Here is a 20,766-nt window from a genome sequence, read left to right as displayed (position 1 = left end):
ATAACAATACACAGGTTCGTCATAGCAGTCGCGCGAGTATTGTTCCAGCTTTTCCCACACGCGGGTTCTACGTGACGCGAATTCATCGCGCTAATGGGAGTGCGTCCCGCGTACACGCGTAAGCCGCTACGAAACGCAACCACGTTGCCTCTCTTGATTTATCGTCTCTTCGTGGATCCGCCACGACACACTCATCTGCCTATGATAATGGAACAAATTAATTCCTTGATGAACACAACAGCGCTACTTTTTCTTTTAATTAAACTGTGAGATTGCTAGATGCTTCTCCTAGAAGATTAAGACTTTCTGAAGCTTAGTTTGGAACTTTGACTATGATGTAAAGGTAAAGAAGATAATAGACAAAGTAAAGAAGGTAATAGACAAAGTAAAGAAGATAATAGACAAGGTAAAAACTCTTGCATATACTAAAATAAGTCTCCATGTAGAAATTTTGTAATCAAACGATTGAATTAAGTTAAAATATTTCAGAGAATGAAAAAGACCCTGCTGAATCTACAAAATAAAAGAAGCATTGTACCACCGACAATGAACACTTGGAATAATACCGCCTCATTCCGAAATCTACGCGTCCCAGCGAATCGTAATGGCTATTTTTCTCCGTTAGCTTCCCATAGTACGCGACGGTGTAGTTAAATGGAAATCACCACAGGTTTTTTGTTCGTGCGACAAAATTTACCGGTGGTTTCGAAAACTTTTCAGCCGAAACCTGTGTTTCTGTGCGAGGCTGGAATGTGACTGAGTTACACAATGTATACGAATACGTTTAGGGAAAAATGTCGCGGACGATCGTCGACCCTTAGGAATGCCTTCAGGTTCGATCCAGGTGGAATTTTCTTTAATTCTGTATTAGCTTACAGAGTCGACGTAGCGTGTGATTTCTTAAACAAAGGAAAAAAAACGGAATAATTCGATACTATGGGGTGCTCCAGCTGTACCGCAAAATTCTTCAGGGCACACTTTTTTTGGAAGTATGCACATTCTGTGGAGTCGATGAATAAGGAACGGCATCTTCGAGGCATCTTTTCAACCCGTTACAGGATCGCCTCCCTTCTGTGCGGTCACTCTATAGAGGCCTATTAATTTCCAATGATCTTCTGGGGTAACCAGCTGCTGACGAAGAGAAGAAAAAAAGAAAAGGATCCTGGAAGGTCGAGCACCGATGCTCCTTCGTGTTCCTTCTCTCCTGCATCTTCGCCCTTTGTCGTTCTCCAGATACGTTTCGTTCGAGGCACAGCGGTCCTCTTCCAACCCAGTTGCCTCATCCCGACGAAAGAAAAGCGCAGAACAGATGCTGCTTCTTTTTCTCCGCCTCTCCTCGACCGTTCCTCCGCTGCCGCAGGTAACGTGCAGTCACATGCAAATCGACGCTTTTCCGACCTGCCCTTTCCCTTCTTCGAGTACCCATTGTGGTTTTTTTCCCTATTTCAGAACGGTGGACTGGAAACTGGCACGCGGGGGAGACGTTCCTTGGAAATGGTCTTTGTTACTCGAGGACAACGAGCACGACCACCTTTTGTTTTGATGGACTGCGGTTGCGAAGGTTCGTCACGCTGCTGATTACAAATGGGATGCACCAGAGATCCTTTGGGATCTTGTATTTCCATGCGATGATTGGTTGAGCCGTTGGGTAACTAGGTATTAATCAGAGTGGGTCTTTCCACGGTGATGTAACGCTACGCGTGATGATATAACTAGTACGTGTCCTTTTCAGACTCAACTCGTATCAACGGAGTCAGACCTGCAATCAATACAATGCTTCTCTCCTTAGTTTACTAGAGTAAATGCATCATAGACACCTTAAAACAAATTCAGCAACTATCACGAGGCCACTTGCAATCGGAATGGAGACAAGGGCACACAAGTTATTTGTTTAGGAAGTTGGTCGACGAGAAATCAGGCCACATAAGTAAGCAGGAAGGAAGGAAAGAAGGAAAGAAGGAAAGAAGGAAGGAAGGAAAGAAGCGGAAGGAAGAAGGAAAGAAAGAGGCCCGGTTGGCCGCGACGGGAGAAACAGCAGCTGCAACACCCGATACGTATCATGTTGGGTCCGGGGCGTGGTGGGGAATATGCCCGGCAGGGTCACTCCGGAGAGATTATTATCATTTGTATCGGGCCCTGTTCGTGAGAGTTCGTGGACGGTCGGGTAAGTTCGGGCGCGTGGCACGCGTGCCGTATCCCCTCTACCTGCCGCCACGGAGGAACAGGCCCATTCTGGCCGTTCGCTCTCGGTCCCCGTACACTCAGGGTGTCTTGGATATTACGATGTCACCGCGCTCGTAAACTGGGACATTGTTTGAAATGAATGCGAAACTGCCGCACTTTTATATCCCACACCTTGGATGTCGTTATCGACTGCCCAGGTCCGTCCCATGATTTATGCCTGGTTTACGACTGGAGAAGATAACAATGACTCTCGGTTATTACAACCTAACAGCGTCAAGATTCTGTGTCTTTAGGGGTTTATTAAAACTTGTACAAGGATGGGTAAAGACATTGGAACATCGTGACTAAACTGGTCTGTCGGAGCTTTTTCAAACGTGTTGACCGAGAAACGGGAGATTCAGGACTGGCCCCTTTTTAAGGTACCAATCGACCCTCGATAAATCTCCGCCAATCGGCTGGAAACGTCACACAAGCATTAAGGGGATTCGACGAAGGATTACGAGTCATTACATGAATCACCCTGATCCATGTACCCATATAAACGAGTTCAGTCCACTTAAACGCGATCGCGTATTTCGGATCACGAACCTTGCCGGTATTGTACCATACTCCGCAATTCTCTCCAAACGATGCCATACATTTATTACATAAAGCCTTATTAGTTTCAGAAATACAATAACCATTAATTAAGATGTTGCATGAAAGGAAGCATAAATTTTCCAAAATCTCAAAGTCCAAAAAATGATGGGAGTTCCAGAAGAGTTGACGAGGTGCAAGATTTCACAGGCTTTCCTCGGAAATCGCGAACACGTAAACGCGTGTGCGTATCAAATGCAGAATGTGGTCGTGGTGGTTTGGTCGATAGCCGCGGTACACGTGAATCCATCACGCGACTCCCTTCGTTCCTTTCTTCGTTGGCCGCTCTTTCATTCATACGTGCTGCCATATAGAAAGACCGTTCATATACCGTACGTACACGCGAGCGTTGCACTGGTATGCGTACTTAGGCCGGACTCAATGAACTGCTGACGGCTTAAGGTAGAACAGAGTACGCGGTCTAGTACTGGACACACGTGTACACGGCGACCGCGTGTGCACATACTTACGTGTTCTTGCACGCTATGATTGCCGGTTTACGGTCATTCCGACCGAGAACCGTCATTTACGCAGTCATAACGCTTTATCGGTTCGTTAGTCCTGAACGGATCGATCGATCGATCGATGCGCCAGCAAATAACCGGTGATTTCCTTAATTCCTCGCCGCTTACCAACCTTCTCTAACCCCTTTTTTCCGTTTCAGTGTCCATCTGCTTGTTTATTCGATTTCTTCGGAAGGCTTAATTTCTGTTCGATTGCAGCATCTGCCTGAAAAGGGGTAAAATCCTAATTCTCTACGTGCGCGGTTAGAAGTAAATGAGAAGTTCTCATGCGGATCGATAAGTAATCCATAGAGTATACCAACTATAATTTTAACTTTATACTTTACTAATATTACCCAGATGCAATCTAGAACTTTGTGATTAAACTTCCGCCATTGTTACTCTATTATTCACTTTTCTTTCTAGAAGCTGTGGAGCCCAGGGAGCTCTAAGTAAAAGAAATATTGCACCCAAGCGCATAAGCATTAACGCAGGTCCATGAGCCTCATGGCGATTCCACGTGTTTCTGGTGGAAAGTTCAGAGTTTCGAATTTGCATACAATATGGCCGATGCGCCATCGCTAATTCGATTAATTATGCGTTTGAATGGCTGGTTCGAATTTCATCGCTGCTGACGAACCGCGTGACTATGGAGGCGAGCATGCAGGTGAGGCACAAAATTGGCCCATCTCGAGCAGCCGTGGAACGATCGTAGATGCAGCGATTATGTTAATTAGCGTCGCACGAGCATCTTTAGAGTCGTTCGTTGGCCTCGGCGCCTGCAGGGAGCTGTCCAGGTTATCTGACGAACCGCAGAAATGCGGGTCCTGTGTCACGTTACCCTAAATAACCCTTATCTTCTCGATGCATTTAACGGTCGCGTGTCTGTGATCCGTAACGCTAATTCATGCTCGTATATTTACAGCTCGTGGACGCGAAAAAGAAAGAATCTGTTTGTACACAACGGAATACAATCCCTTCGTACAAGTGTCGGCGAAAAATGTGGTGCCGGAACGAAGAGGCGGTGTGCGAAGTGTGCGCAGAAAAGGATGGAAAGGAAGGACTACTGGTGGCGTGGTGGCAGAAAGGCCGGAAGTGGTTCCATCTGGCTCCCCTGTTGGTCTGACCTGTTGAACCACCTCGTGACCGGAAGTATACCATACACCTACGGGCACCATGCTCTTCCCTCGTCCTCGTTGGTGCACGCCACGAAAACAACAAAGGCTTCTTTCTGCCGCGTGACACCTTATCACTGCTCGTTTACTCGCGACCATGATTTCGTGCTCCACCGAGCTCCGAAACTTTCTAGCAGCGTCGTCGAACGAAGCGCTGAAACAGCACCGAAACAATCGAGGACCAAGACTAACGTTATGCAATTAGATTTACGATCGAGCCCTCGGCACTTTGCGAAGCCCGGACAGGCTGCGAAAACTAAACACAGGGGAGGAGGGAACGAAAAATGCGATTCGCGCCGGGTTACAATAAGGGGGACGTCGATTCGTGCCCGAGACAGGTCCAGAGCATTATGTTCCGAATACAAAAGCTTGCGAGGAGCAGTATGTGCACCGTAATAATCTGTCACCCCGTGCACCGCTGCGTATACTTAGGCGTTCCGTGCAGAGGGGCAGGGGACCATTACGGGAGGGGTTCGCACCCCATCAGGTTTTGCAACGAGTGACGTCAGACCGGCCCAGGAGACTTTTACGTATTACGAGTTCCGTTGAAAGAGACGGAAGGGTGACACGAGAACGCGTACCAACTGCGGCGTCTAACCGGAAAGCTCGCGGCGCGAAAAAACTGCATCTTATAAAACGATTTCCTCGAAGGCGCAGAGGGGAGCAGCCCTCGCCGTAATCAAATTAACGAGTAGCGGGCCGGCTCGATGGGTCACGCGCGTATCGCGACCGGAGCAATCCAGGCTGGGTAACACGTTCGGTCCCGGCGTATCGCGACACGTAAGAAGCGTAATACGCTTAAAAAGAAAGGTCTGACGTCACGAGGAGGTGGCACGCGGCGCGTGCCGTCGGATGGGGTACGGAGTTATCGTGGCCCGTGGAACAGAGACAAGAGACAAACAGGAGAGTGTAACCGGTGCAACGGGCGACGAGGGGAGGAAGCAGAAGGCTGAGGGCAAGAGGGGGAGAGAGAAGACAGGCGCCCCGAGGAGTCTACGACAGACAAGCAGGCAAGCAAGCAAGCTAGCGAGCGAGCAGGCATGCAAGCAAGCGGGCAAGAAGTCCGCACGAGTGGCTGGGGTGTCGTACAAGGGGTACGGTGGTGGGGGTGGGCGCGTGCAGCCGGCTTGCAGCTGCCTCTTTACCATCCCCTTCCCCTCGGGACCCCTCGCCGAAAACTCCCCGTACCCCTCCAGAGCTCCACGCATCGTGCCACCGGCGCAGCCGCTACCCACCACCCCTCTTATTGGGCAACCCCTCCCGACGGGGGCCCGGCGGGACCACAATTATAAGTAGGGGTGCTCCCGGCTTACTACCTCCAGTCGAGGGTTGCACTTCGTAGCGTAGACGCGCCGGTACATGTCGCGTCGTTTCACCGGCTAAAGCGCACGCGTGTTTGCGATAGACCCTCGGGTTTTAGTCGGAGAGAAAAGCAACATTGCATCGGAAAGAGACAGCAAAAGGGAAGCGCGCGCTCGCTCGTTCGAACACACAGAGTTCTATCGTCGTGCACGCGAAAGCAACCGAGATCGGACTCGCCATCTGTCGATCGAGCCGGTAGTGTTTCGCGAAGAGTCGACGTTACAGTGGTTCCTGGAGTTACCGCGGTGTGGCGCTAGTGTTGGCTGTTAGTGGCGCGGAAACGTTCCGGCGAAATATACACGCAGCTTTTTCGTACGCGCAAGAGAAGGATAAAGGAGCGCATCGAACGGGACAGCAGAGCGAGACGAAGACTGTTCTCTGGCGTACACACACCGTACGCACACGATCGCTCGACGAGTACTTTCACGAGGAAAACACGACGGGCACCGGTACGCGGGCTAAGGGGGCGCATCTCTGGATCCAGTAGTGGCTCGGCTGCGGAGTAGTGCCTTTCGTGCCGGTTCTCTCTGCTCTGTGACTTCTCCTCCTTTCCCCTCCCCCGTTTGGCCCTACGAAAACTTCCCCTCTCGCGAACGCGAGCAGCACATTGACTCTCTCGTTCGTCTCTTTGACTCGTCGCACACGGCGAAGGGTATCCTCGCTCCACCTCCACCTTCGCTTCTCCACCACTACCCTTCTCTTCTTCCTCCTACTCTTTCGCCGCTACCACCACCATATCTCTCCGCTTCTGCTCTAGCCGGTCGCCGAGGGAATATTCTTCACGGTTCGTCGACGGCCAGTCAGTGCGCGACTCGTCGTTGTTGCGACGGTTGGCGAGGAGGAGAGTGTCGTACAGGTGATTTTTTTTCCCGTGAAAAATTATGCTCGTGACAAATCGTCGTACTCCTCGTCGACGTAGTGGCTCGTGCTCCGCGAACGAACGCTCAACGCGGGCGTAAAGTGAGAAGACCCAACAGCGGACGAAAATCCTCGAGTACTACGCGTGTATATATACACTGTACACAGCGGAGATTCGGATCGAGAGAGAGAGAGAAATAGAAAGGGAGATAGAGAGAGAGACGTCGAAGGATCGCAAACCTGTGTGTATTTTTTATAGATCCTACGCACAACACAACATTATCCCGTCGCCGATCCGATCGTACCCTGGACGAGAAGCTGTTCTACGACTCTCAGCGTCCCACGGATAATGGAATAAAGTGTGTCACACAGTGTTCAGTGATCGCGCGTGATTTTCATCTGTATATTTGTCGCGGCAATCGTGAATACCTTTTGCGCTATTCGGATATACATGATACATGCATGTACCAGCATTCGTTTTTTTCCCTTCAGTGTTATACAGTGCGACAGACCAAGAGAGTGACCCGAGGCTCGTTCGACCGCGACAGTTAGCTTCGTTCTTGTTTTTTTTCTCTCTCTCTGTTTCATCGTACCTTGCGTGAACCGAAAGAACGGACAAAGTTGTCGACGGATCTTTCAACGAAGGATTAACAGCGACCGTAACACGGCCGGCGTGTCTCGGATCGAGAGGACGGACAGGACACGGGGTGCGTAACTCGTACCTCGTTGGTCGTACGGTGGCTATGCAGCCTCGCGAAATCACGGCGAGGAGGTAACGCCGACGAGCACACCGCACCACCACGGTCCACACACCTCCGCCGAACGACGCTACCGGCGGCGTGTAAACATCGAATCGAACAACCACCAAACATGTGGACCACGATGCTCGTGTGGACGGTCGCCGTCGTGCTTCTACCAGCACCCCGAGCGGTAAGTCCGATAGTTTTTTTTTTATCCTCCGCTCAACAATACACATTCTTATATCGCCGAGATCGTCACGTGTCGTATTACCAGTCAGAAAAATTCGTTCGAGCTGCGAAAATAACGAGGAGTTGAGAATCGAAGATTCGGTTACACAATCTGATCGCGAAAAATCTTTTCGAAAGACGCTCGTTTCGTGGAACTATTGCTGTTTATTTTTAGTACTGGCCTCGTGCACAGCCGTTGCAAAACGTCTTTTTAAACGTCAGAAATCATTTACGACCCGTCTGAAAGATCTCACGCGGCATTGTTTCTTCCCTTGTTCAGTCTGCAATCGTCCGGTTGCGTACGAATTCGAGATAGATTCTCTTGGAATTTCGAGCCGAAGAAAAATAATCCGGTATTGATTTACGAGAGTCGTTCCACAGTTTTTTCTCCTTTCTTCCATCGATACTCGAGATCGACTCTCGCGCTCGATATCGATCGATTTCATGGGAACCGATACTTAACGGCCATCGACGCCATCTTTTCTTAAAAACAATCGAGAACAGTTACTGTCGGTGCACATTTGCAACTTCTTTTATTTTCTCAACATTTCTGTCAACGCTTCACATGACCAGTTATCGATATGGTTCGAGATGTTAGGACTATCTTGATTATGGTTATGGTTCAACCACCGTTCTCGAGGTATCGATCACCTGATTGAAATTAATTTTCCAGATAGAAACACGTAGTATTCGAGATCGGATGAAAGAGTAATTTTGTCAACGGGTTCCATAGACTCGGTGTTGTCAAACTCGGAGACACACGTCGTAATCGACCTTCGTCGGTTCGATGAATGGCGGGATGTTTTGGTTGAGAAACCGACGTGTTCCCGTCTGTCAAACCGGTCGGTAGGCCCCGTAAGCTCTGTTGGTATTTATGGTAAAAACGATGACACGCCATCGATGGGTTGCGTTCAGAATAGAGAACTTCTATATATTTATCTCCTCTCCGTCTCTCTCTTCCACGCGCGTCTAATTAAGTACTTGCGTAAGTGCGATCGTTATATTTATCCAGTTGAACGCTATATCCGTAAGTGTTAGCTTCGATCATGCACGCTAGAATGCTTACCAGTTTTAACTCGTGGTTTCAAATCGTTTTATCTTCGATCGATTTTAGGAAATTCGCAAGTTTGTCCGCCATTTTCCCTAGGGCCTTCTACGTAACGTTTCGTGGTTGCGTGCACGAGCTTCGTTTTTTTCACGCGCTTAGACCACGGGTCCCGAGAGTATTCTTCCTGGGAGAGATGTTTTTTTCCCCTTTCCTTCTCCCTCCTACTGTTACTCGTCGAATCCTTGTTTCGTTTCCGTCCTTCTCGCGTCTCATCGGCCAGACTCGAACCATCCGACGAAAGAGGAGAAAAGCAGTGGCAACAGTATTCGCCGCGCACAACACAACTCTAAATCTGGATCCACTCTTTTAGAAGTGTCTAGCTCCGTCTGCTTTCGTTCGACTCGTTCGTTACACCGACATAACCTCCCTTCGTAACTTCTTTTCGACCTTCAACGGACACCCTTAGGTTCATTCACAGTTGCTTGACACTGAATAATATTACACGTACAATTAGTATATACTCAAACAGATTTCTTAATTAACGTCATTGAAAAGAACAGACCTTGTAGAGATGTACACATCGATTACAATAACGATAAAGAATGCGTCGAGTAGATACATCGAAAGGAACTCACGCTTGTTTATTGTAAATAAGTCTCTGATAGTCACCTGAAAAATAAAACACATGCGATGATAAAAGTCCGAAGGGTGGCTTTGTAAAATTGTTTTGTGACGAAATAACGCCGGTTGTATCCGTAAATAGTCGACGGCGGCCATTCTCGTTCCGAGAATAGCGCTCCAGCGCGCCAAAAATGAGAATTCCTCATCGAGGACCGTGTTGCTCGACTGTGTACGAATGCAGCCTTCAGATAAGAGTAAAGAGAGGTTATCTTACGTAGAAAAGTAATCCCAGAACCTAGGATTCCAAGGAAGCTTGCCACTTGTCATTTAACCGAGGGAAGACATTGTGAGAATATTCTCCGTACATTTTTCTCGTCCAACGGGTTGTCACCAGAGCCTGCTCTCACGTTTTCGTGGTTAATGTACAGAATGTAATTTTTTTACCAGGCTCTTTTCTTACCGTGTCAAAAAAGAAGGTCAGTGTCCTTTGTAGTAGGAAATTCGACGATCGAAACGGGGGTGTAATGGATGTACGAGGGCCCAGTGAGATCGTAAAACGATCCGCTGGCTCGATAGTAAGGTTAGTGCGCTCCTCTCGTTCACGCGAGACACGATATATGTATAGTTTTGCTTGGCTATACAATGTCTCGTGGGAAGGTTCGCTTGTCTGCTCGCCGTGTGTGTACACTCGCAACGACAGCCGTGTGTCCGTGTGTCTGTGCACATATCCGTAGGCCATTGTCCACAGTGGTCAAGAACTCTTACGGGTCCGAACGACGAGGGTTAGGAACGGAGAAATATTGACATATCGGCTCTGTTTACACTGGATATTGTCGTCGAAGAAAAACGGTCCCTTTCGCGATTCCTCTGACCGCGAGACGCGAATCCTCTGCTTCGAAAACATTGTATGCACTCCTGAAAAATATTTGTGGGTTCAGTATCTCGAAATTTCTATTGAGAATACAGAAGCACTCAAGAAGATTAATTCCTTGTCGAGAGGAAGCGAACGTTTAATACATTTACGACTGGTTTTCTTTTTTCCTCTCGAAAACGCCCCTCGTGTTCCATGATCGCTCGGCAGCACGCGTGGCGAAATGTCCATCTGCACCTCTAACCTCTCTTTCTCTTGGCGAGTCGAAAAAAGCAGTTTTTGTCGGGTCATTCGCGCGGATATCTCTGCTCCTCCTGGGAGATGTGCAGTTACAAGACGCGCATGCGCAAAAACGCGGTTACACACGTGCTGCCCGGGCGGCGTGTTCGGTCGTTGGGCACGAGACGACCCCCGACGTGGAGGTTTGCCGCGATTGTGTTTTCGTCTTTGCCAGAATACGTCGATCTTCGTGTCCTTTGCACTCACGGTTCAAGAAACCAAGCAGATACTGAAATTTCCGAATTTCGAAGTTTATCAACCAGAAACCAACATTCATACTGTAAATGGTAATACCTGTTTTCTCTGCGTCTATTTTCCTTAACAAAGCTTATTTTGTCCTCCACTATCTTCATTTCAACGTAAAAATATAATAGATTCCAAAACAAATATCAAAATAGCAGCTGTCTGATCGAGGTCCATATTTCGTACACATAACCTAAAAAAATCCGTAAGATACTTCGATTAATCGATTACGATTCTTTTCAGGTAAACGCGTCCGGGGTGTTCGAGTTAAGGCTAAAGTCATTCGTGAACGAGTACGGTAAAGACAGTCTGGGCAAGTGTTGTTCAGGCAGCACTTCCAAGACGGGCGAGTGCTCGGGCGTTTGCAAGACCAAGTTCAGGGTATGCCTGAAACAGTATCAAGTGAAGATCGACACGACGACGCCGTGCACGTACGGCGACGTCGTCACACCCGTGCTGGGGGAGAACGTCGTTAACCTCAGCCCGAACGTCGCCATGCCCAGCTTCACCAACCCCATCAAATTTCCGTTCGAGTTCACCTGGCCGGTAAGTGTCATGTTCTCTTATAAATTGTTACATACTCTCGAAGCGGGAGAGCGTGAAAATTGACGTTTCAATTCACTTCCGTGACGTAGATATTCTTTTTTATGTTAATGAGCGATTAGAGGTTAGTCTCGTAGCAAAACACATTAATCAAGTTTAACAGTGCATTAAGCAAAGGACGATTTATGGCGCGAGGAAAAAATAATACCGTGTCACATGCGCAGTGCGATCGCGCAGATAATCGGAAAAATCGCGGTTGTTTAGCGTCGAAGGTGCGCGCGCACCTTTTTGCAACGTCGGCCATTAGCATATCGCGTGCGTCGCGTGTGGGATGCGAGAAATTGTCTCTCGTAAGCGGAATTAAAAGACGCGTAAAGAAGTGCAAAAAAAGAATCGATTCATTATGAATGCGATCGGCGTGTCGTTCGCGAAACGTCGATGAGATAAATCGTTCCCGCGCTCGTTACAACCACTTCATTTCCGAGCAATCTCGACCGACGATCGTAAGTCATATTTTTTTTTCTACGAGGACGGACAATTACGTCCCGTTCCAACGTCGAAAATCAGCGCGTGCTGCCGTTTACCCGTATACAGTTAACCCTCGGTTGCTTCCTTGTCGTACGACGATCTTCTGAATGAACCTGAGACGATCCTTGTCTCGAATAATGAGCACGCGTTCATTGCGGAAAATTAAGATCTCGTTGACTGAACCCGCCGCTAGGGTGAGGCACCGCGCATGCGCGAGTTCACCGGACAGTAAAAAATCGTGCCGTGTATCTGCGATCTTCCGCTCGTATCTTAACATGTTCCTGGGTGAATTAGCCGGTAGGCGTTAGGTTAAACTCGATTTTCAGGTAACGTTTCAAACTGTTAACCTTTATCGCATCGTAAAGTGGCTTCCGTCCGATAGGAGAAAATTGAAAAGTAAATTGTTCGATTAGGTAAATGGAAATTGTTAAAAGTGAAGTGTACTTTCTCGCGGTGTCACGATCGAGAAGAAAGGATCGCATTAAAAACAAGCATGTTCGGTGGCACGCTGGGCGCGTGCATGCACGAGTGCAACGAGGACCCGCCTATCCGATGGCAGATGGTCCGAGGAGCCGGAGAGAAACGAAGATAAACGATGGCACTTGTCTCCCTCCTGCTGTTGCGAGTTCGCTGTTGCTCCTGTAATTCGTGGCATTGGCGGGAATGCTAAATCCATTCTTCTCTCTTTTATTACGCATTTCGGAAGCATCGTAAGTTAGCGCCATATGCGCGCGCATCTTTCCAAACAAAAATGGCGGCGTAATAAATTATCTTTCCGTAAATTTTCTCTGACGTATCGGGGCTACAATTATTGGATTTTATTGCAGGTTTTATTAAGTAAGAACGAGTATAACAGAATTATAAGAAGTAACTACGCATTTCGGAAGCATCGTAAGTTGGCGCGCATTTTTCCAAACAAAAATGGCGGCGTAATAAATTATCTTCTCGTAAATTTGACGACGTAGGGGCTAAAATTATGGGATTTTATTGCAGGTTTTATTAAGTTAGAACGAGTATAATTATAAGAAGGAACACTACGCCAATGTTTGTCCAGCATCCCTGGTATACGTCAGTTCTCTCTCGACGCTGTTCGCGTACTTCTGTCTATGAGACGCACTGCAGGGCCACTGGCAGATGGCTAGGCCTTTTGTGCTTCTACACTTCCCTCGTAATCTCCGTCGTTCTTTCTCTCTCGTCTTCGAGAAGCTCTCGCGAGCAGAGTTAAATTTACTAACCCATATGGCGCCCCCTCGCGCCTCAGCTGTTCCCAATGAAACCTCGTTCTTTTCCCTCGCTTTTCGCCGATTTCCACGCGTAATTTTCGAACCCGGTTTCTTTTCTCCGTATCGATATTACGAGTCTATATCGGTCCGGCAAAAGGTCTGCATACCGGCTCGAGGGGCAGAGCTCTCGACGGCGAAATAAAAAAAGTCGCGTTCTCGGAAAAGAGGCTGGAATCCTGCGCGTGGAACCTTTGAGGCCACGGTAGTCTGTCTATGTTAGCGACATGGGAGGGAAAAGGAATTAGGCGACGGTCGTAACGGTGTGTAATCGCTATTTGGAGTGCCGGATTTATTTTCGTTGCGCCGGTGCGTGAGAATGAGCTTCCGTTTCCATTATTCAACGTCGCGGTAATAAAAACGTTATCACGTTTATTCGTTACCCGACATTTTCCCGAAATTGCGTGATGGATTGCGCAAGCCGGTCCAAAGGGATGCCTGCCGTTAATTAAGCTGACTCAAAGAACTTGATACGTAATCGTAACCTTCGTCGTATCAAGATCTCCTCTCCGTCTTTTCCGACTTTAATTGCTTCACCGAGCTGCTCGACTTATTAAAACAGCACGACTCGCGACAGTGCGGCTACTGTTGCCTAAGGAATTCCGTCATTTGGTCTTTCTCCAATCTCGATACGCGGAATCTCCTTCAAATACGGTCACCTAAGATATTAGGTTCTGGGGACCTGAGGTTATGTCGAGGTCCATCTAGGATTTGGCTTTTCCTTCAGACTTTAGGCTTTTGCAAGATCAGATACTTGATGATCTGAGATATTAGGTCCTGGTGACTTAAGGTTCCTTATGTTTAGGTCCTTGTAGGATTCCTAGTTTTTCCTTAAGACTTTAGGCTTTTGCAAGATCAGATACTTGGTGGTTTGAGATGTACTAAGACATATTAGGTCCTGGTGACCTAAGGTTCCTTATGTCTAGGTCCATGTAGGATTTCTAGCTTTTTCTTAAGACTTCAGGCTATTACAAAGATCAAGATACTTAGTGACCTGAGCTATCCTAAGACATATTAGGTCCTGGTGACTTAAGGTTCCTTATGTTTAGGTCCATGTAGGATTCCTAGCTTTTTCTTAAGACTTCAGGCTTTTGAAAGATCAGATACTTAGTGACCTGAGCTATCCTAAGACATACTAGCTCCTGGTGACTTAAGGTTCCTCAAGTCTAGTTCCATCTAGGACCTAGTTTTTCCTTAAGTCTTCATTCTTTTGCAAGATCAGATACTTAGTGACCTGAGATGTACTAACACATTAGGTTCTGGTGACTTAAGGTTCTTCATGTCTAGTTCCATCTAGGACCTAGCTTTTCCTCAAGACTTCATTCTTTTGCAAGATCAGATACTTAGTGACCTGAGATGTACTAACACATTAGGTCTTGCTGACTTAAGGTTCTTCATGTCTAGTTCCATCTAGGACCTAGCTTTTCCTCAAGACTTCATTCTTTTGCAAGATCAGATACTTAGTGACCTGAGATGTATTAACACATTAAGTCCTGGTGACTTAAGGTTCCTCAAGTCTAGTTCCATCTATGACCTAGCTTTTCCTCAAGACTTCTTTTGCAAGCCCCTTAACCTGATGAGTCCACAGGTCCACAAAGTGCTTGAATTCTTATCGATTTCTCTAGAAGCGGTAACACGAGCCCAACGAACAAAGATGAATCGTTCTGAAAAAGAATGATTAAAAAATTCCTTTCTTTCCCTTATCCTTCCTGTGTTGGCGCTCGCGTACCGGTCCACAAAGCAGCATATCGTACATACTCGAGGATCCGTGGGTACCGAGCGGAGAGGACGCCGAGAGAAGGACGAATGAAAGGCAGCGTGAGCGGGCAAGGAGTAGGATAGAGAGGAGCATAAAGGTGGCAGAGAAGGTGGGGAAAGGTGGGACCGAAAGAGACAGAGAATCGTGGTCCCACGGCCGAAAAGGCTGCGTGATTCGCGTCCCAGACGAACGGAGAAGGGCGTCGGATGAATGGCGATGCTTCCACGACGCGAAACGTTTAGCATATATTACATCTTGGACGCGTGGACCGTTACTAGATGATGGAATACGTTGTCTAGGGATTCTAAGTTAGTTACCGAAGTTCGTCATTGTTGGATTCGATGAGTTTTGTTCGAGGAACTTCTTTCGTTTTCCTGAAAAGGAAAAGTTAGGACCTCGGTCAAAGTGGTCTTTAGTCCCGCTAATATAAACGTGACAGGTCTTCTTAGGTTTTACCCAACAAAAGAGTTAATTATCTACATTTGGTACTTTGGAGAAACGTTGCCATTTCCCGTGTTAATATAACAAGAGTACCCTTTAATTTAACAAAACTAGCCTTTAATTTTACAAAGCCATAGCCTTTAATTTAACAAAACTAGCGCGGAGATTTCAAGCTACCATCTTTAGAACCACCCGCGACCTCCTTTCCTGCCTCATTCCTCCACGCACGAATCTATTCGTTTCGATCGAACTCCGAACCCATTGTACCTTCCGTCCTAATTAACCGTCAAAATCTAATTAGCAGAATAACTAATTAGAGCGTTGCGTTAATGATTACTTATCCACAAATAGAGGCACCGTGCTTCCTTCCTGCAGTGACTCGTTTTTAAGAGGATGCTGAAAGAGCCTGAACGAGATGAGGCTGTTCCCCGTAATAATGCTGAAATGAGTTTATGTCCCGGGGGCATAAAGTCCTTTTTTTGCGGCCGGCTGTGTGCGCCTCTAGTGGCGAGAAGAAAGAGAGAGTCTGTATATGGGCCGAACGGTTTCTAAGAGATACATAAACGGGGAGTATCTGCCCCACCCTGGAGGCGCGACACGTGGTCATCGAGCAGGTACACATCAGCTGATAGACCTGCTGTCAAAGCTTATTAACATGTTACTCGGGACACGCTTTGTTTTGCTTCTATCTTGTTCTTTTTTTTATTTATTTCTTGGGAGGTTGCTCTAGACTATTTACTGTGATAGTTTTTCTCTTTGTATATTCGGGTACCAAGGTTTAGTCGGTCTTTCTTTTTCGCGGTGCTCCTTTGATATATTTTTGAGGACCAAAGCTTGGTCTACACTATTTTTGAGAACGATAGCTTTTCGAGGTAGCAAAGTTTACTCGGTCTTCCTCGAGTTCCATCTTGTTCTTTCTTTGATTTATTCTTTGGGACGTTCAGACTATTTACTCCGATAGGTTTTAGTGCACTCGAGGTACCAGGTACTCGGTCTTTTCCGCGTTTCTTCTTTGATATATTTTTCGGGACCAAATCTAGGTCCACACTATTTTTGAGAACAATAGCTTTTCGAGGTAGCAAAGTTTACTCGGTCTTTCTCGAGTTCCATCTTGTTCTTCCTTTCATTTATTCTTCGGGACGCTCAGACTATTTACTCCGATAGGTTTTAGTGCACTTGAGGTACCAGGTACTCGGTGTCTTCTGGGTTTCTTCTTTGATATATTTTTGAGGACCAAATCTAGGTCCACACTATTTCTTGAGAACGATAGATTCTCTCTTAGCACATTGGAGTTACCAAGATTTACTCAGTCTTTCTTTTCCGGGTTTCTCCTTCTTTGATATATTTTTGAGGACCAAAGCTTGATCCACACTATATGTTGAGAACGATAGATTCTCTCTTAGTACATTCGAGGTACCAAAATTTACTCAGTCTCCCTTTCTCGAGTTCCATCTCCTTCCTCCTTTGATATATTCTTCGGTACCAAACCTTGTTAACCCAATACTTGTCGGTGGTTCCTGAGAACAGCACCCTTTCTCCTAGTACATTCAAGGTACCAAAATTTACTCAAACTTTGTCATGTTCCATCTTGTTCCTCCTTTGATATATTCTTTGGTACCAAACCTTGCTAACCCAACACTTGTCGGTACTTCCTGAGAACAGCACCTTTTCTTCTACTACATTCAAGGTACCAAAATTTACTCGAACTTTGTCATGTTCCATCTTGTTCCTCCTTTGATATATTCTTCGGTACCAAACCTTGTTAGCCCAATACTTGTTGGTACTTCCAGAGAACAGCACCCTTTCTCCTACTACATTCAAGGTACCAAAATTTACTCAAACTTTGTCATATTCCATCTTGTTCCTCCTTTGATATATTCTTTGGTACCAAACCTTGTCAGCCCAATACTTGTTGGTACTTCCTGAGAACAGTAGCTTTCCTAGTACATTCAAAGTACCACATTTCATCTTGTTCTTCCTTTAATATATTTTTGAGGACCAAACCTTGTTAGCCCAGTTGGTCCAACACATGTTGATGTCTTCATATAGCAGTAGCTCTTCTTTCAATACATTTTTCGAGGTAAAAACAGACTTGGTTTCTACACATCACTTTTCACCACAGAATTTCCTTTTCGCTGTTCACCGTCCACGTGATGGTCTCACAGCGAACCTGATGTTTAGTTACAACGTTTCGATACGGAGATATAGCAAGACAGTAAGTTTCGATACGAAGGAGATATAACAAGACAGTAAGTTTCGATACGAAGAAGACATAGCAAGACAGTAAATAGAAACTCGAACGTATCGGAATTAACAGAAGAACGCGCGTTTTAAAAGAAGGACCGTGAAAGCGTGACTTTTGTTCGCATTACTCGAAACGAGGAAAGGAATAAAATTATTCGGTTGGTGTAATAATTCAGTGTAACGAGTCGATGCATGCCCGTTCGGCTCAGCTGGCTTCGAGCGTCGCTAGAAAAATTCGAAATCGATGGAAACTTGAAAATCGAGGATCAGTTTTATAAAAATCAGGTGTGTGTACTTTCGGCGAGCCGCGGGCGGTGTCGTCGTTATCCTCGGTTTCCTCTTCCTCCTTTCAACGAAGAATGGAGGCCACGAAAATTTCTCCACGCGGAAATGCCACGCTCCTCGAGCGCGAGACGTTAAAGCGTTAAAAATAGAAACGCTAGGGCACGACCGGGTTTCCGCGATGCTCCGAACATTTTTCGCCCCGAATTTATCGTCGAGTTTTTTCACGACGAGTTTATCGTCGATTATCACCTCGGTTGCTAGACATCAACCTTTTGATCATCCGAAGGCATTTTCCCAGGATGCAGAAAAGTCGTGGCAGACTTCCGGCTCCTTTTTCCACGATGAATCATTGTAGCCTCGATACACCGAATCGCAGCGGTCACATCTATATGCAACGTGTCGGCTACCTGTTTGTTCCTTCTTTATCGTTTTCCGTGATGATTAATACGCGGCTATACACGTACGACGCGTCGGCGAGATTGCAACGAGGCTGCACACACGAACGAGGCCTAGACGAGAGGCTATTTCATCGGCCAATGAAACAGAAAAGGAACGAGACGAAAGAAGCGGCTGGATATAGTCTCGATAGAGAGAAGCGAGAAAAGAACGAATCACGGAGCCAATATTAGAGAGAGAGCGGCGAACAGAAGGAAAGGAGAAGCTTGGTAAGAGAGAAAGAGGGGCGAAGAGAGAGAGGCGAGAGAAGGTGGAGGTATGCTGCGCAGCCGTGGGAACCGACTCTCGAGCTCGTGAGCCTCTCTCTTTATCCAACCTCTTCTCTCTTTCTCCATTCTATTTCTCTTTCTCTTCGACAGGGAACGAGCCTCCTTCCTTTTCATCATTCAGGTTTCCTTCTCGCTCTCGTTACCTCACCGTTTTTTCCCTCCTGCGCGCGTGGTTTTGTTGGAAACACCGGTCCACCCTCTGTCTCTTTCCCCTTCATTCAGGACCCAGCTCTCCGGCGTTTCGTCTTTCGCGGCAGAACCGGCCACCGAACACACCCAACACATTGTTCTACGGAGATGCCTACGCGGGGCTTTTTCAGCTTTTTGTCGGCTTAATTCCGATCCCCGTAATAAATTAGCGGCCGATCACGGTGGCATTTGTCTCCCGGACAATTTATTTCCTCTCTCCGTTTCGTCCTCCGCTTTCGTCCTTGCCGCGAGAGAAAAGGGCGGTATGCGTGTGCCCTCTTCGACCCTCTCTTTCTGCCTTCGGCTTTACACCTTACCGTTCTTCCCAGCCGATGTTTTTCTCTCTTGTTTTATTACCCGTCGCTCTTTTTTCAAGCCCCGAATGAATCTCCGGCCAGGTACCGCCAGGAATCTCGATGGAACTTTCTAACCTGTACGCATGTGACATACCTCTCTCCCTTACGACAGACAAATTGCTCTCCGATTCGTGGGATTGAAATTATGGGGACTTTTCTAGTCTTTCGTGCAAGTTTTTCGTTTAGCATTTCAAGGGTGGTAATGGTTGATTCAAGGGTGGTATAATGGTTGACTCAAGGGTGATTTAACGTAAAGTCAGTTGATGAAGCTTCATTGCTAAGGGACCTTCAAGTTAAATCACAGAATATAGAACATTCGAACGTGTACTTATGAGGACTCACGTACTCGTATTTGTGCTTCACGTATTATTTCTAGTGAGTGGTATAGTGGTTGATTCAAGGGTGGTATAATGGTGGACTCAAGGGTGGTTTAACGTAAGTTAATTGGGGAAGCTTCATTGTTAAGGGACCTTCAAGTTAAATCACAGAATATAGAACATTCGAACGTGTACTTATGAGGACTCATGTACTCATATTCGTGCTTCATGTATTATTTCTAGTGACTGGTATAGTGGTTGACTCAAGGATGGTATAACGTAAGATTAATTGGTGAAGTTTCATTGTTAAGAGACTACCTTCAACTTAAATCATAGAATAGAGCATTCGAACGTATACTTATGAAGACTCATGTACTCATATTCGTGCTTCATGTATTATTTCTAGTGGCTGGTATAGTGGTTGACTCAAGGGTGGTATAACGTAAGGTTAATTGGTGAAGCTTCATTGTTAAGGGACCTTCAAGTTAAGTCATAGAATAGAACATTCGAACGTGTACTCATGAGGACTCATGTACTATTCGTGCTTCGCGTATTATTTCTAGTCGCAATCTCTGTCATTCCCAGACTCCGGTCCTCTCACGAACCGTGACGATATGATTCATTTATTCGATGGAAGGTCGAGATCCCATCGCTAGGAGCGGAATATGCCTGACTGAAACAGCGACAGCAATAGCATAACTCGGTTATAAAATTAGACAAGCAAGATCCTTGCAAGTTGCAGTTTCTTATTTAACCCTTAAATGCATATAGTTGTATAAATGCAACATACCAGTTTTAATCTTATAAATTATATACAAAATGTAGGAAACCTGCAATGAGTAGTCTTGCAGATATGCCACGTACCAATCAAATACACAATAGCGTCATCTGTACGTTTTAATTTGAATCAACCTTTCAAGGTATTTTGTTAGTTGATGACTTTTGGTAAAATTAGAAAATCATGCTTTTAAGGGTTAATTATGCATCACACATGCATCCACTAGCGATCTATCTCCATTTCCATCCGCATCTCCATCTGTACCGGTATCCTCTAGCGAATCCTTTCAAACAACCCCATGAATCTCCCAACAACCCAGCGCGTCATACATTCCCATAACTGTGTTACGTCCCATACGCGGATTCTCAGGTTAAAACGTCGGTAGCTAATGAAATTGTTGGCACGTCGGCTCGTTTACGCGAACAGGAACAGCAACGATGACGATGACAGAGAGGCCGGATATAAACATTTATTATTCACGGTGCGGCAACGACTAACGAGGTCGTGTGTAATACCAGCCGCTCCTCTCTCTCGATGCGTCCGCGTGTGTGCCAGGTACACCACGCGACCGTC

General features: G+C 46.6%; 1 protein-coding gene and 2 long non-coding RNA genes across 5 annotated transcripts in view; 2 read left to right on the top strand and 1 right to left on the bottom strand.

Moving 5' to 3' along the window:
• The first annotated feature begins 981 nt into the window (after positions 1-981).
• Positions 982-5,563, top strand: LOC143265446 (uncharacterized). Its single transcript, XR_013040025.1, has 6 exons — positions 982-1,360; positions 1,450-1,656; positions 1,733-2,779; positions 2,847-3,004; positions 3,485-3,990; positions 4,249-5,563. It is a non-coding gene; the product is annotated as an uncharacterized LOC143265446 (long non-coding RNA).
• Positions 5,564-5,833: 270 nt separating this feature from the next.
• Positions 5,834-20,766, top strand: part of Delta (neurogenic locus protein delta) — a 45,768-nt gene continuing 30,835 nt past the window's right edge. Inside the window, exons 1-2 of one of the 3 annotated variants that reach the window (XM_076537634.1) lie at positions 5,834-7,648; positions 10,992-11,294. In XM_076537634.1, coding sequence (XP_076393749.1) covers positions 7,589-7,648; positions 10,992-11,294 — 363 coding nt within the window. In that variant the 5' untranslated portion in view covers positions 5,834-7,588. Of the gene's footprint in view, positions 7,649-10,655; positions 10,793-10,991; positions 11,295-11,609; positions 11,795-20,766 lie in introns of those variants that run through there. The other 2 variants (XM_076537635.1, XM_076537636.1) reach the window with 2 other exon arrangements.
• LOC105663541 (uncharacterized) lies at positions 8,195-10,997 on the bottom strand. Its single transcript, XR_013040026.1, has 6 exons — positions 10,800-10,997; positions 10,373-10,734; positions 9,816-10,270; positions 9,630-9,752; positions 9,297-9,403; positions 8,195-9,222 (listed from the first exon to the last, which is right to left on the bottom strand). It is a non-coding gene; the product is annotated as an uncharacterized LOC105663541 (long non-coding RNA).

Source organism: Megachile rotundata, chromosome 11 (genome assembly GCF_050947335.1).
Source record: "Megachile rotundata isolate GNS110a chromosome 11, iyMegRotu1, whole genome shotgun sequence".
NCBI classification, from domain to species: domain Eukaryota; kingdom Metazoa; phylum Arthropoda; class Insecta; order Hymenoptera; family Megachilidae; genus Megachile; species Megachile rotundata.
Note: the sequence above shows the minus strand (reverse complement) of the source record. Positions and strands in the feature narration are given on the sequence as shown.